Source organism: Bubalus bubalis, chromosome 4 (assembly GCF_019923935.1).
Source record: "Bubalus bubalis isolate 160015118507 breed Murrah chromosome 4, NDDB_SH_1, whole genome shotgun sequence".
NCBI lineage: Eukaryota > Metazoa > Chordata > Mammalia > Artiodactyla > Bovidae > Bubalus > Bubalus bubalis.
In genome coordinates this window covers 30,912,223-30,927,823 of record NC_059160.1, presented here as the reverse complement: position 1 = coordinate 30,927,823, position 15,601 = coordinate 30,912,223, and the positions used below count along the sequence as shown (strand labels likewise).

The following is a 15,601-nucleotide window of genomic DNA, read 5'->3' as shown; positions in this document are numbered from 1 at the left end:
AAAGCAAAGTTTCCTTTCTACCAACAATTGCCTCTCAGGTATTGATTTTTGAGTGGTGAGCAGTTAGACCTGGAGTCAGTAAATAAAGTCCTATTAAATACTACCAAAATCTTGTAGGCAAAGACATAAAATATATGTTATAGTAAAAAGTCACAAAAAGCTTATTTATTTTCTACGAAACTGCATCTGATTTATTGTTATTCCTATTTCAATATCAATGAGAGCCACGGTAGATAAAACAATGAGTTAATTATTACATAGAAAGTATAATCAATTTCTATACATGCTTAGTGGGCATTCTTCTTAAGGGGAATACTTATTTAAAAATAAAAAATAAAATTCTATGATTAATTTACAAGGAAATGATCATTGATAGCATAGAGCCACTTACTATCCCATGAAGAAATGTGGTAAAGCAGTCAAAATACTTCCAGTTCCCATAATAATGCAACCAATTCCAATTAGCTTCGGTCTGTGTAATTTGGCTCCAAAGTAACTCACAAATACAATCACAAGCAAATTTCCTACAAAGAGAACAAAATTATTTTTATATGATTCATTATAGCAAACAGTAACTGAGTCCACATTTGTGTCCAAGAGAATAGAAAGCCCAGAATGGATACAAATAAAGCAGAAGACATAGTATGTGCATGCTAAGTTGCTTCTGTCGTGTTGGTCTGTTTGTGATCCTGTGAACTGTAATCCAGGCTCCTGTCTCAATGGGATTTTCCAGGCAAGAATATTGGAGTTGGTTGCCATGCCCTCTTCCAGGGATCAAACCTGCATTTCTTAGGTCTCCTACATTGCCGGGTGAATTCTTTACTACTAGCACCACCTGGGAAGCCCATAAGATGTGGTCAGTTCAGTTCAGTTCAGTTTCTCAGTAGTGTCCGACTCTTTGAGACCCTGTGAATCGCAGCACGCCAGGCCTCCCTGTCCAGCACAAACTCCTGGAGTTCACTCAGACTCACATCCATCGAGTCAGTGATGCCATCCAGCCATCTCATCCTCTGTCGTCCTTTTCTCCTCCTGCCCCCAATCCCTCCCAGCATCAGAGTCTTTTCCAATGAGTCCACTCTTTGCATGAGGTGGCCAAAGTACTGGAGTTTCAGCTTTAGCATCATTCCTTCCAAAGAAATTCCTTCCATCATTCCTTCCATTCTGAAGGGCTGATCTCATTCAGAATGGACTGGCTGGATCTCCTTGCAGTCCAAGGGACTCTCAAGAGTCTTCTCCAACACCACAGTTCAAAAGCATCAATTCTTCGGTGCTCAGCCTTCTTCACAGTCCAACTCTCACATCCATACATGACCACAGGAAAAACCATAGCCTTCACTAGATGAACCTTTGTTGGCAAAGTAATGTCTCTGCTTTTCAATATGCTATCTAGGTTGGTCATAACTTTGCTTCCAAGGAGTAAGCGTCTTTTAATTTCATGGCTGCAATCACCATCTGCAGTGATTTTGGAGCCCCAAAAAATAAAGTCTGACACTGTTTCCACTGTTTCCCCATCTATTTCCCATGAAGTGATGGGACAGGATGCCATGATCTTCATTTTCTGAATGTTGAGCTTTGAGCCAACTTTTTCACTCTCCACTTTCACTTTCATCAAGCCTTTCCTCCAAGATCTGGTAATCTAATTAGGATAAAACTCACTTACCTTAGGCCGCTCACTATACAGTTGTATGGTATTAATAATAAATAGACTTGACTTTAGATAAGAGTGAAAGGACTTGAATTACTTGGTGATATCAGTGAAGCAAAATTTTATGAAGAATTTGGAGTTGAGTCGGTTGTATTGGAATGGAGAAAAATGGACAAACTTACTTGAGGAAAGATATTTAATCAATGCATTTTTCATTCACTTCTAGCATTCTTTAAATTCCTATTAAGTACCTTCCATGGTCCTAGAAGCCAGAAGTATAAGAAAAGAATAAACACTGTATGGTATTTGCTCTAAAAGAAAGTACATACCACTGACACGAGTAGATAAATGAACAGAGGATTCAATCCCTGGTTGAGGAATTGGGATCCCACATGGATCATGGCATGGCCAAAGAAAAAGAGCATACTTGTAAAAAATGTATGTAATCTATGCAACAGACATAAACTTTGAGTCCTTTCAAATCATTAAATCATAAATTTTGAGTCCTTTCAAATCATTAAAAAGTGGGGAAAAAAGGAAAATGGGCAGAGGCATTCAGCAGCCAGTTTATAAAATAAAAGAAATAATTCAATTGCTCAATAATTATATAAAATCTCATGAAAATTGGAGAAATCCAAATCAAAATGAAGACAACAAAGCAATATACTCAATGTTCTTAAAAAAACAAACAAACAATTTAACCCCCATTCTATATCCTGTTAAACAGTCTGCCCATTTTCCTTTTCCCTCACTTTTTAATGGTTTGAAGGGACTGAAAATTTATGTCTGCTTTATAGATTACGTATTTTTTTTTTTTTACAAATATACTCTTTTTCTTTGGCCATGCCATGCTCTGTCAGGGGACGTTCAACTTTAAGGGATCCAATATGTTGTTTTCTTCCTTTGTGTGCTGTTTCTCAAGGACTCTCTGTTCCTTATCAGTTCCTGTATAACAGGAACGAGCAAAGCTGCACACAGTTCTCAGGACTGAGATCATGGGAAAGAGCATCTGCTTGCATTCCCTTCAGTGACTCCCTTCAGGGACCCCCTCAATGACCTTTTAGGACTATCCATTTTGTCGCAACTGGTGGAATTTCATTCTTTTTAATGGCTGAGTAATCATTTTATTGAAGATATATAAGCATGCGTTTCTGCAAATAAAGTGCCCTTGTTTCACTCGAGACTTGGGTCCCCTGCGTCCTTCTTCTTTTTTTTTTTTTTTTGAATATTTATGAAAAGTTTATTCATAATATCCAAAATGGAGACAATCCAAAATGTCCATCAACAAGTGAATTTATGAACGAATTGTGGTATATCCATGCAATAGAATGCTACTTAGCAATAAAAATCTATGAAATGCTGACACATACATTGATATGAATTCATCCTAAAAATATAATGCTGAGTGAAAGAAGCCACTTATCGACTCCAGTCCCCAGGTCCCGGTCCACAAAGACCGTGAGAATTGGCACCTGAACAGGGACCTGGTGAACGCCCTTGGCAAGTGGACAGAATGACTGTTAGGACCTACGGAGGTTGGTAATTGAGGGGTTATGGGACAAACGGCTGGAAAGCCCCACCACTTTTCTACTTTACTTCATCATTTATTTAAGTTTCAAGGACTTTTGGCTTCACGTCAACAGATAGAGGCTTGTCTCCAAACAGTGGTTGTATATAATCCCTGGTTCCCTGATGAAGACAGTTTCGATTTAAAAATTTGGAACTGGGTTAACCAAAAAATGTCGAACGAGACACAAGACTGGGAGAAAATATTCCAATAGATTTCTGGCCCTTGTGGGCCCTCATTAAAAGCCATGATCTTGCCATTTCAAGACAATTCTAGCCCCCCTGATATTCGTCAATAAGCAGAATACTCATTATATGAATATAAATTAGATGATGATACTTTACTGAAGGCCCAATTAGAACAACATAAAATGTTTCAGAACTTTCCCACCATCTCTGCTCTGGCTGTCCCAAGCATTCCTCCTCCTCTTGTAACGGGCATGAAACAGAAGGTCCCCTCATTCGAGGACAAGATGAATCTGATGATGATTCTTCTGATGCTCTCTTGACACTAAAGTCAACAATACTTTTTTTGATGACAATGATAGGCCCCTAACACAACACTCATATTTATGAAAACAGAGGATCCACTCATTCTCCTTCACGACAAAGACATTCTGATTTACTGGCTTTGCAATCTCGAGTCTATGAGGCTGATGATCTTTTTGCCTTTCCTGTGTTAAAAAATGTTAATGCTCAAAGACAACTAATATGTCAATACGAAGACATTGATTTTTCTCACATGCAACAAATGAAAAAGGCTGTAACTATATACGGCCCTCATTCGCTTTTTACTAAAAAACTTCTAAATGCTATGACATCTTCTATTAACATTTTTATTCCTTATGATTGACAAATTTTGATAAAAGCTTTTCTTAAACCAAAAAAATTTCTTCAATAGATAATGTGGTTTCATGATGTGGTTTGAGATGGTGCCAATTCTAATGCTCGAGCTGGCACTCCCCCAAACCAGATTACTTTAAAAATGTTAACCGGTATGGGACAATTTGATTCGGTGGAAGCTCAGATACTATGCCCTCCTTTGTTACATGAACAATTGAAAGAAGTTGCCCTTAAAGCTTGAGATCAAATTACTCCTCAAAGAGAACCTAAAGATAGCTACACAAAGATATTACAAGGGCCTAAGGAAGCCTATGCTGATTTTTTAGCTAGACTGAGAGTTGCTATCTCCCATAGTGTTGTCGAAGAGGAAGCCAAAGTGCAAATAGAAAAGTTGCTTACATATGAAAATGCAAATCAGAAATGTCAGAGAGCCATCACTCCCATTCATGAGACCGGAAATATTTGGAGACAGGTTGAATAAGCACCCTGGAGTTCTGCCAGAGTCACAAGATGAGGAAGGGCAAGGACTCAACGGGAGACAGAGAGCAGGGTGGGGAGGTATGGGGCATGCAGAGGAAGTTGAGCATCATGTGGTTTCCATGGCTCAGCACTACTCAGAGGCCAGAATTAGTTTAAGCAGTTGAGAGGTCCAAAAACCTAGCCCTTATCCTCGGTGGGTTATGTGTTTCCTCCTATCTGGTGGGTTTATCTGGCCATTCCCCCAAACCTACAAACAGAGAGCTCTTGAGGCAGAGCCTTCATTCCTACAAGGCAAGCAGGCACTTACAGGGGCCCCAAATGCTGTGTGAACTTAGCTGTGATCCAAAGCAAGTCATCAGAGGTGGCCAATGTCTTTATTGCAACTTAGGATCGAAAACTCAAAAAATGCAAATGTTAGCTGAAACGATCACTGCTACCTTTAAAAAAAAATGAAAGATGTTTTGCTTGTGGGGATAAGAACCATTTAAAAAAGGATTGCCCTAAAACACACACAAGCACAAAATTAAAACTATTAAAAAACCTCCAGGAGTCTGCCCTCGTTGTAAGGAGGTACATTGGGCTAAAAAATGTTGATCTAAATACGATATTGAAAAAAATCCTATTTCAAAAAACTCAAAGATGGGGACTCCCCAGGTCCCCATCAACAAAAACCAGGGACAAACTCCATCTTTTCCCTCAAACCCTCAACATCTGACAGTGCTACCATCGATATACCAGCCCTAAACGATTTTCTTCTTTTTCCCCAAGCAGTCCCTTCTAGAATACCTACTGGACTTTATGGACCCCTACCCCCACAAACCTTTGGCCTTATATGTGGCCAATCTAGTCTGACTTCTAAAGAAATTACTGTTCATCCTGAAATAATTCAGATTATAAGGAAAAAATTCAAATTATGATGTCATCTCAGATACTGTGACAATTCAAAAAGGGGGACAAAATTGCCCAATTACTTATTTTACCTACATTTCTATTAACTCCTGTAATGATATATGGACAGATGAATTTGGTAATACAGATCAAAAGCAATCCTTATGGACATCAAGAGTATCTAAATATACATGACCAAATATAAATATCAAAATTAATGTCAAAAGATTTTCTGGTCGTCTTGATACTAGATCCAATATTGCCATTATTTCCAAACATTTATATGGCCCAAATCTTGGCCTATATAGAGAATTTCTTGCCAAATTGCAGGAGTTTCTCAAACCAAAGTACAAGAGGTTTATCAAAGTGTCCAAATATATCCATGTGAGGGACCAGAAGGCCAGCCTACAACATTACAACCTTATGTGATAGATGCACCCCTTAATTTAGTAGAAAGAGATTTAATTATACAATGACAAACTCAAATATATATTCTACATTTTCCCTAGGGGCCACTGCTCATTTATCAAACAATACAATTCTTAAAATAACTTAGAAAAATGACAAGCCTATTTAGATAGGCAATGGCCCCTTACAAAAGAGAAATTAGAGAACTGGACATGGAACAACAGACTGGTTCCAAATAGGAAAGGGAGTACGTCAAGGTTGTATATCATCACCCTGCTTATTTAACTTATATGCAGAGTACATCATGAGAAATGCTGGACTGGAAAAATACAAGCTGGAATCAAGATTGCTTGGAGAAATATCAATAACCTCAGATATGCAGATGACACCACCCTTATGGCAGAAAGTGAAGAGGAACTCAAAAGCCTCTTGATGAAAGTGAAAGAGGAGAGTGAAAAAGTTGGCTTAAAGCTCAACATTCAGAAAACGAAGATGATGGCATCCAGTCCCATCACTTCATGGGAAATAGATGGGGAAACAGTGGAAACAGTGTCAGACTTTATTTTTCTGGGCTCCAAAATCACTGCAGATGGTGACTGCAGCCATGAAATTAAAAGATGCTTACTCCTTGGAAGCAAAGTTATGACCAACCTAGGTAGCCTATTCAAAATCAGAGACATTACTTTGCCAACAAAGGTTCATCTAGTGAAGGCTATGGTTTTTCCTGTGGTCATGTATGGATGTGAGAGTTGGACTGTGAAGAAGGCTGAGTGCTGAAGAATTGATGCTTTTGAACTGTGGTGTTGGAGAAGACTCTTAAGAGTCCCTTGGACTGCAAGGAGATCCAACCAGTCCATTCTGAAGGAGATCAGCCCTGGGATTTCTTTGGAGGGAATGATGCTGAAGCTGAAACTCCAGTACTTTGGCCACCTCATGCAAAGAGTGGACTCATTGGAAAAGACTCTGATGCTGGGAGGGATTTGGGGCAGGAGGAGAAGGGGACAACAGAGGATGAGATGGCTGGATGGCATCACGGACTAAATGGACGTGAGTCTGAGTGAACTCCGGGAGTTTGTGCTGGACAGGGAGGCCTGGCATGCTGCAATTCATGGGGTCGCAAAGAGTTGGACACGACTGAGTGACTGAACTGAACCGAAGAAACTTATAAATACACAATTGAAGTCAAAACATATTGAGAAATCTTGTTCCCCTTGGAATTCTCCCACCATGTGTCAATATTATGTAATCAAAGCCCTTAAACCTATGAGAAAACAAGTTCCTAACTTTCTTGTTATTCATTATATAGATGATATATTGTTTTCAGCTCCATCTGTTTTAGAAACTCAACAGATGTTTGACATAACTCAACAATGCTTAAAAGCTTATGGATTAATCATTGCCCCTAAAAAGATTCAAACATCTACACCTTACTATTACTTAAGATTTGTTGTTAATAGATAATGTATTACTCCCCAACTAACACAAATTCATGTTAATAAATTATCAATCTTGAATGATTTTTAAAAACTTTTAGGCGATATAAATTGGATTAGACCCTCTTTAGACATTGCAAATTATCAACTGACTAATTTATCAACACTAATTAAAGTGTCAACTGACACTTTAAAAAGAGATCCCAATGTAAATAGCCCTCATTCACTTTCACAAGAGATATAAGAACTCTATTTATATAAAATAAATTGCAAAAGCAATTTCTTTCTTGTATTAGACTTGATTTACCTCTAGAGTTATTTATACTCCCCTCTCTCCATTCTCCCACAGGACTTCTTACCCAACAAAAATACCCAATAGAATGGATTTATACCCATTTTAGAGGGACAAGGTCACTTACACCCTATCTTGATTTGATCACTCTAATCATTATCAATGAAAAAAATAGAGCTAGGACTCTAATTGGCTCTGATCCTCATAAAATTGTAGTACCTATTAATAAATCTCAATTGGAGAACACATTACAAACTTCTACCAATTTCCAAATAGGCTTTCTGAAATATTTTGGAAAATTTTCATTTCATTATCCTTCTAACAAACTTTACTGCTACTGCTAAGTCACTTCGGTCATGTCCGACTCTGTGAGACCCCATAGACGGCAGCCCACCAGGCTCCCCCGTCCCTGGGATTCTCCAGGCAAGAACACTGGAGTGGGTTGCTATTTCCCTCTCCAATGCATAAAAGTGAAAAGTGAAAGTGAAGTCGCTCAGTGTGTCCGACTCTTAGCGACCCCATGGACTGCAGCCTACCAGGCTCCTCCTTCCATGGGATTTTGCAGGCAAGAGTACTGGAGTGGGGTGCCATTGCCTTCTCTGCTAACAAACTTTAAAATTTCTTCAAAAATACTGAATTTATTATCTCTTAACATTGTCACATCACAACCTATACCTCAAACTGATGCTTTCTATATAGATGGGACTAAAAACACCAAAGCCTCATTCTGGTCTCTCAAAAAATATAAAGTCTTTTATACTAAATTTCACTCTGCTCAACAAAACGAATTATATGCTCTCATTCAGGTTAGTCACCTACATGCTTATCCTATTAATATAGTTTCTGACTCCTTATATTCAGTTTTTGTATTAAAAAATATAAAAGCTTCTATCATAAATTCTAATCAATCTGTTATCCAACAACTTTTTCTTAATCTCCAATCTATTGTTAAAAACTGCACTTTCCCCATTTATATTACCCATATTCGAACACATTCTTGTCTTCCTGGCCCTATGGCTCATGACAATAAATAAGCTGATAAGCTTGTCTCTTTTGCTACTCCTGAAGAGCAACATGCTCTATTATACTATGATGCTGGCTCATTACATCAAATTTGGACAATTCCATACCAGTATGCTAAAAAAATCATTAATAATTGCTCTACTTGTAGGCCCCTACATCTTTGACAATTACACAAGATATCAGTCCTTGAGGATTACAACCCAATAAACTATGACAAATGGATGTAACTCATTGCCCTGAACTTTCTCCCTCTTCCTTCTTACATGTCTCACTCGATATTGATTCTTCTTTTACATGGGCCACACCTCTCCAGGTGAAACTACACGACATGTTATAACTCACCTGTTAGCTTGCTTTACAGTAATGAGAACACCTAGTTCTATAAAAACAGACAATGGCCCTGCCTATATTTTTAGACAATTCAAACAATGTTTACATTCATTCTCTAGTAAACATATTACAGACATTCCTTATAATTCACAAACATAGGACATAATTGAATGAGCACATCATACACTGAAACTACAGATAAAAAAATTTAAAAAGGGGGAATACACAGGAACACTTCTATCTTCCTTATCCAGAGCAGACTTTACTAGATTCCAATGCAATATATTGTTTAATCCTATAACTATTGCTAATACAGCTTTATTTGTTTTAAATTTTTTAAACTTACTGCAAGGAGATATTTTGACAAAAGCAGAAAAACATTTTGAGGCATTGAAGGATACCTCCCTTCCTCTGCTCATTTGGTGTCAAGAGAGGTTGACTAAGCAATGAAAATCTGGAAAATTAATATCACAGGGGAAAGGGTATGCTTGTATTTCTCCAGATGGATCCAACGAAATCAGTTGGCTCCCTCTTCAGAAGATCTGCCCCAGGGGAGCCACCGGCGTTCAAGATAGAGAAGAAATGGCAAAATCCCCAGGAGGAGGAGATTCCAATACAAGCCATGGTGGCTTTAAAAATTTTCCAAGAAACGCTGCACTCAACGTCATCAACCTTATGATCTCCCTACTTGGGGACAGATAAAAACCCTTACTAATCAAGCTGAAAATCTGGTTTCTCAACAGGGAATGCCTTGGAATCCTGAAAATATTTTTGTTGCTATGCTTGCTTTGCTTGCTTTTGCTTCCCCTGCTCAGGCTGACTTGATTAATCACACTTATTGGGCTTATATACCTAATCCCCCTTTATTACAGGTTGTAAAATGGGCAGATATAGGACCGATCATATCCACTAATGACTCAGTACATATGCCTCCTCCTTGGAGCTTGGAGGGGCCCTCTCATCCTGAGTAAGAAGGAAGACTAATTAACATTTCTCTAGGCTATGAAATCCTTCCTTTATGCACAGGCCCAGTAGAATTATGTATTAATGTTAATTGACAAACGTGGCCTTTCCTCCTGCCTCCAAAAAAGAACTTCTGCACATTGCTTGGACTGTTTACTGCCCTGTCCTTTTATGAGAACCATGTCAATACTACCAAAACTCTAGGAAAAGGACAAAAATAGGAATGTAAGGGGTTTACTTATAAGGACTTTAAATATACTCCTGTTTATTGGGGTAGATGTCAAGCTAAATCAGGGAAATTAATGTTTATGGCCAATTACACCATTGATGAAAGTGAAAGTGGAGAGTGAAAAAGTTGGCTCAAAGCTCAACATTCAGAAAACGAAGATCATGGCATCTGGTCCCATCACTTCATGGGAAATAGATGGGGAAACAGTGGAAACAGTGTCAGACTTTATTTTTTTGGGCTTCAAAATCACTGCAGATGGTGACTGCAGCCATGAAATTAAAAGACGCTTACTCCTTGGAAGCAAAGTTATGACCAACCTAGATAGCATATTGAAAAGCAGAGATATTACTTTGCCAACAAAGGTTCATCTAGTCCAGGCTATGGTTTTTCCTGTGGTCGTGTATGGATGTGAGAGTTGGACTGTGAAGAAGGCTGAGCACCGAAGAATTGATGCTTTTGAACTGTGGTGTTGGAGAAAACTCTTGAGAGTCCCTTGGACTGCAATGAGATCCAGCCAGGCCATTCTGAAGGAGATCAGCCCTTCAGAATGGAAGGAATGATGGAAGGAATTTCCTTGGAAGGAATGATGCTAAAGCTGAAACTCCAGTACTTTGGCCACCTCATGTGAAGAGTTGTCTCATTGGAAAAGACTCTGATGCTGGGAGGGATGGGGGCAGGAGGAGAAGGGGACGACAGAGGATGAGATGGCTGGATGGCATCACTGACTTGATGGATGTGAGTCTGAGTGAACTCTGGGAGTTGGTGATGGACAGGGAGGCCTGGCGTGCTGTTGTTCATGGGGTCGCAAAGAGTCAGACACAACTGAGGGGCTGAACTGAACTGAACTGAAAGGTGAATGAAAAATGCATTGAGTAAATATCTTTCCTCAAGTATTTTTGTCCTACAGCTATTTCCTAAGGCTGTAGGAAAAACAGCTAAAGATGTCAACATTCACAGATAGTACGTTGTGTCCTAGGAACGCATTTAAACAGCTTTGAAACTGCAGGGCAACGTGTGTTTGTGAACCTGGAATTGGGGTATGATGGCTCAGATAGTGAAGAATCTGCCTGCAATGCAAGACACCTGGGTTTGATCCCTGGGTTGCAAAGATCCCCCTGGAGAAGGCAATGACTACCCACTCCAGTAATCTTGGAGAATTCCAGGGACAGAGGCGCCTAGTGGGCTACAGTCCATGGAGTCACAAAGAGTCAGACACAACTGACTAATACTTGTACTTTTTTCAAACAGTACAACCTAACAAACATTGCTTCAAAACTGTTCCTTCCTCCCTAAATCATCAGAATCATAGTCCTCTCTCCAACCTTTTTTGGTACTAGTGCATCTTGAGAAAAGAAAGGTTAAAACCCTGCAAAATATTAGTTCACAGACAGTGAGCTTGTATAAATCAGAGCTGTTTAACCTCTATACTTTTGACATTTTGGGCTAGGTAATTCTTTGTTTTGGAGCTGCCTTGGGCATTGCAGGATGTTTTGAAGCATCTCTGGCCTCTACCACTAGATGCTAGTACTATTCCCTAACCCTCGGTGATGACAACAAAATTGTCTCCAGATACTACCAAATTGCCACGGCAGGGGAGTGGGGATCCTTACCTCTGGTTAAGGATCAGTGGTGGAGAGCATATATGAATAGTTTTCACCTCTGCAATTCTGATTACTAAATAATCAAAATGCATATAAAACTTACCAATTTCAAAGCTTCCATCAATTAAGCCAACAGTAGAAGATGATATGTCAAATCTCCTTTCTATTTGAGTGATGGAACTTTTCATAATGACTGCACCCAGTGCCTTAGAAATAAAGCTGAGTGACAGGGCTGCCAAAAACATCTAAGGAAAAGCAGGAAACAGAAAAATGATTAATCATAAGATCCTATAGTGCTTATATATATATATATATATATATATATATATATACACAGAATTTGAAAAGCTTTCTTCTTTACTTAGTATTGTATGTGTGTGCATGTGTGTGTTAAAAGAATACTCACTTTCTTCTATTTCAATTGGTACTTCTTAGTCCTTTTAACATTAACATAACTATATCCACAAAACATCATTTTCTGACTTGGTTACAGCATTTGGATTATTAGAGTAGGACAAGTTGAATTTTTCTTTAAGTTAATGTCATTAGTTGATTTCTCAGTTCAGTTCAGTTGCTCAGTCGTGTCCTACTCTTTGCGACCCCATGAATCACAGCACGCCAGGCCTCCCTGTCCATCACCATCTGCCGGAGTCTACCCAACCCATGTCCATTGAGTCGGTGATGCCATCCAACCATCTCATCCTCTGTCATCCCCTTCTTCTCCTGCCCTCAATCTTTCCCAAAATCAGGATCTTTTCAAGTGAGTCAGCTCTTCGCATCAGGTGGCCAAAGTATTAGAGTTTCAGCTTAAACATCAGTCCTTCCAATGAATATTCAGGACTGATTTCCTTTAGGATAGACTGTTTGGATCACCTTGCAGTCCAAGGGACTCTCAAGAGTCTTCTCCAACACCACAGTTCAAAAGCATCAGATCTTCGGCGCTCAGCTTTCTTTATAGCCCAATTCTCACATCCATACATGACTACTGGAAAAGCCATAGCCTTGACTAGATGGATCTTTGTTGACAAAGTAATGTCTCTGCTTTTAAACATGCTGTCTAGGTTGGTCATAACTTTCCTTCCAAGGAGTAAGCGTCTTTTAATTTCATGGCTGCAATCACCATCTGCAGTGATTTTGGAGCCCCAAAAAATAAAGTCAGCCACTGTTTCTCCATCTATTTGCTATTAAGTGATGGGACTGGATGCCATGATCTTAGTTTTCTGAATATTGAACTTTAAGCCAACCTTTTCACTCTCCTCTTTCACTTTCATAAAGATGCTCTTTAGTTTTTTTTTCACTTTCTGCCATAATGGTGGTGCCATCTGCATATCTGAAGTTATTGATATTTCTCCTGGAAATCCTGATTACAGCTTGTGTTTCTTCCAGCCCAGCATTTCTCATGATATACTCTGCATATAAGTTAAATAAGCAGGGTGACAATATACAGCCTTGACGTATTATTTTTCCTATTTGGAACCAGTCTGTTGTCCCATGTCCAGTTCTAACTGTTGCTTCCTGACCTGCTACAAGTTTCTCAAGAGGCAGGTCAGGTGGTCTGGTATTCTCATCTCTTTCAGAATTTTCCACAGTTTATTGTGATCCACAGTCAAAGGCTTTGGCATAGTCAATAAAGCAGAAATAGTGCTTGGGGCTGGTGCACTGGGATGACCCAGAGGGATGGTATGGGGAGGGAGGAGGAAGGAGGGTTCAGAATGGGGAACACATGTATACCTGTGGCGGATTCATTTCGATATTTGGCAAAACCAATACAATATTGTAAAGTTTAAAAATAAAATAAAATTAAAAAAAAAAGATAAAAAAATAAAAATAAAAAAATAAATAAATCCAATCTGAAAAACAAATATGGTATATTAACATGTACATATGGAATCTGAAAAAAGTTGAAAAAGAAAAAAAGCAGAAATATATGTTTTTCTGGAACTTTCTTGCTTTTTCCATGATCCAGTGGATGTTGGCAAGTTGATCTCTGGTTCCTCTGCCTTTTCTAAAACCAGCTTGAACATCTGGAAGTTCACAGTTCATGTATTGCTGAAGCCTGGCTTGGAGAATTTTGAGCATTACTTTGCTAGCGTGTGAGATGAGTGCAGTTGTGTGGTAGTTTGAGCATTCTTTGGCATTGCCTTTCTTTGGGATTGGAATGAAAACTGACCTTTTCCAGTCCTGTGGCCACTGCTGAGTTTTCCAAATTTCCTGGCATATTGAGTGCCGCATTTTCACAGCATCATCGTTTAGGATTTGAAATAGCTCAACTGAAATTCCATCACCTCCACTAACTTTGTTCGTAGTGATGCTTCCTAAGGCCCACTTGACTTCACATTCTAGGACGTCTTGCTCTAGGTGAGTGTGAGAGATCACAGCATCACGATAATATGGGTCATGAAGATCTTTTTTGCACAGTTCTTCTGTGTATTCTTGCCACCTCTTCTTAATATCTTCTTGTTAGGTCCCTACGATTTCTGTCTTTTATTGAGCCCATGTTTTCATGAAATGTTCCCTTGGTATCTCTAATTTTCTTGAAGAGATCTCTAGTCTTTCCCATTCTGTTGTTTTCCTCTATTTCTTTGCATTGATCACTGAGGAAGGCTTTCTTATCTCTCCTTGGTATCCTTTGGAACTCTGCATTCAAATGGGTATATCTTTCCTATTCTCCTTTGCTTTTTGCTTCTCTTCTTTTCACAGCTATTTGTAAGGCCTAAGAAGCTAGATAATGATATGAGATGGCCATGATTACAAACTGTTCTTTAGCCCCAAGTAAATAACAAAGGTCAACAGTGAGGGGAGTAACTAGACGTTTTCAAAAGTCATTTCTAGGAAGCAAGCTGAAATACTTTTCATTTATAAAACCTCACTAATATTGGAGCAAACCAAATTAACATGAAGACAACAAAGCAATATAGTCAGTGTTTTTAGAAAAAAAGACTTTTAACCCCACTGGTTATTGATGTTTTATTCTCAATTTGATTTTAAAAAAATTATGGATTAATCTTTCTTACGGTCCTCATTTATATCCATTAGCAAATTCCTGTTACATCTAGTATTAAAATATCATCCTGTTATGAACTGCATGTTAGTGTCTCCACAAAATCCATATGTTGAGACTCTAATCCCCAAAGTGATGATATTTCAAGATGGGGTATTGGGGTGATACAAGTTTTCCCCACTATTCAAAAGCAGAGCATTCCTCTGAAATTTTCATAAGCCAAAATGGGAAAGAATCTATTTCCTTAGGACACATCTTGCTAACAAATGCACAAAACAAATCTAGATAAAACACAGATGCTTGCAAACACAGTTCAAACATATGGCAGCTTCATGCTGAAATGCTAAGTGTAGTTTTCAGGGAAGGAGATTAGATATGCTGCTGCCATTATTCAAGGTGACCAAGGCTAAATGTTATTTTTGCTCTTCACCATTTCTTGTAAAAGCAAAACTTCTTTTTGAATTTCTTTCAGTTAGCAAAAACAGGTACTAATGAAGGTCTTTCATAAACATAAATGATGTAAAGTGAAGTTTTGAAAAGTGGTATACCTATAATTGGGCCATGAGAGTGGAGTCCTCGTGATAGGATATGTCTCTCTCTCTGCCATGTGAGGATACAGCAAGAAGATAGTCATCTGAAAACAAGGAAGATGGTTCCCGACAGAACCCAACCATGCTGGTACCCTGCTCGCAGATGCCTAGCCTCCAGAACTGTGAGAAATAAAATTTCTGCTTTTTAAAACATCTAGTCTATGGTATTCTGTTATAGCAGCCCACGCTGATTAAGACAGCTCCTTCTCATTGCCTCCTACTCTGCAAAGTGGTGGGCAACATCATGTCTAGAATGGAGCACTGCATTAGCCTCCTAGAAGACCTTTCTGCTTCTTTTTTTCCCATTTC

At 38.8% G+C, this 15,601-nt stretch overlaps 1 protein-coding gene across 1 annotated transcript in view; it reads right to left on the bottom strand.

Annotated features, from left to right (window-relative positions):
- Window positions 1-15,601, bottom strand: part of LOC102403810 (solute carrier organic anion transporter family member 1B3) — an 80,460-nt gene that overhangs the window by 31,017 nt on the left and 33,842 nt on the right. The window contains exons 3-4 of the mRNA XM_025283358.2: window positions 11,805-11,946; window positions 392-524 (exon numbers count right to left, since the gene is read on the bottom strand). Of these exons, the coding sequence (XP_025139143.2) occupies window positions 392-524; window positions 11,805-11,946 (275 nt within the window). The remainder of the gene's footprint in view (window positions 1-391; window positions 525-11,804; window positions 11,947-15,601) is intronic.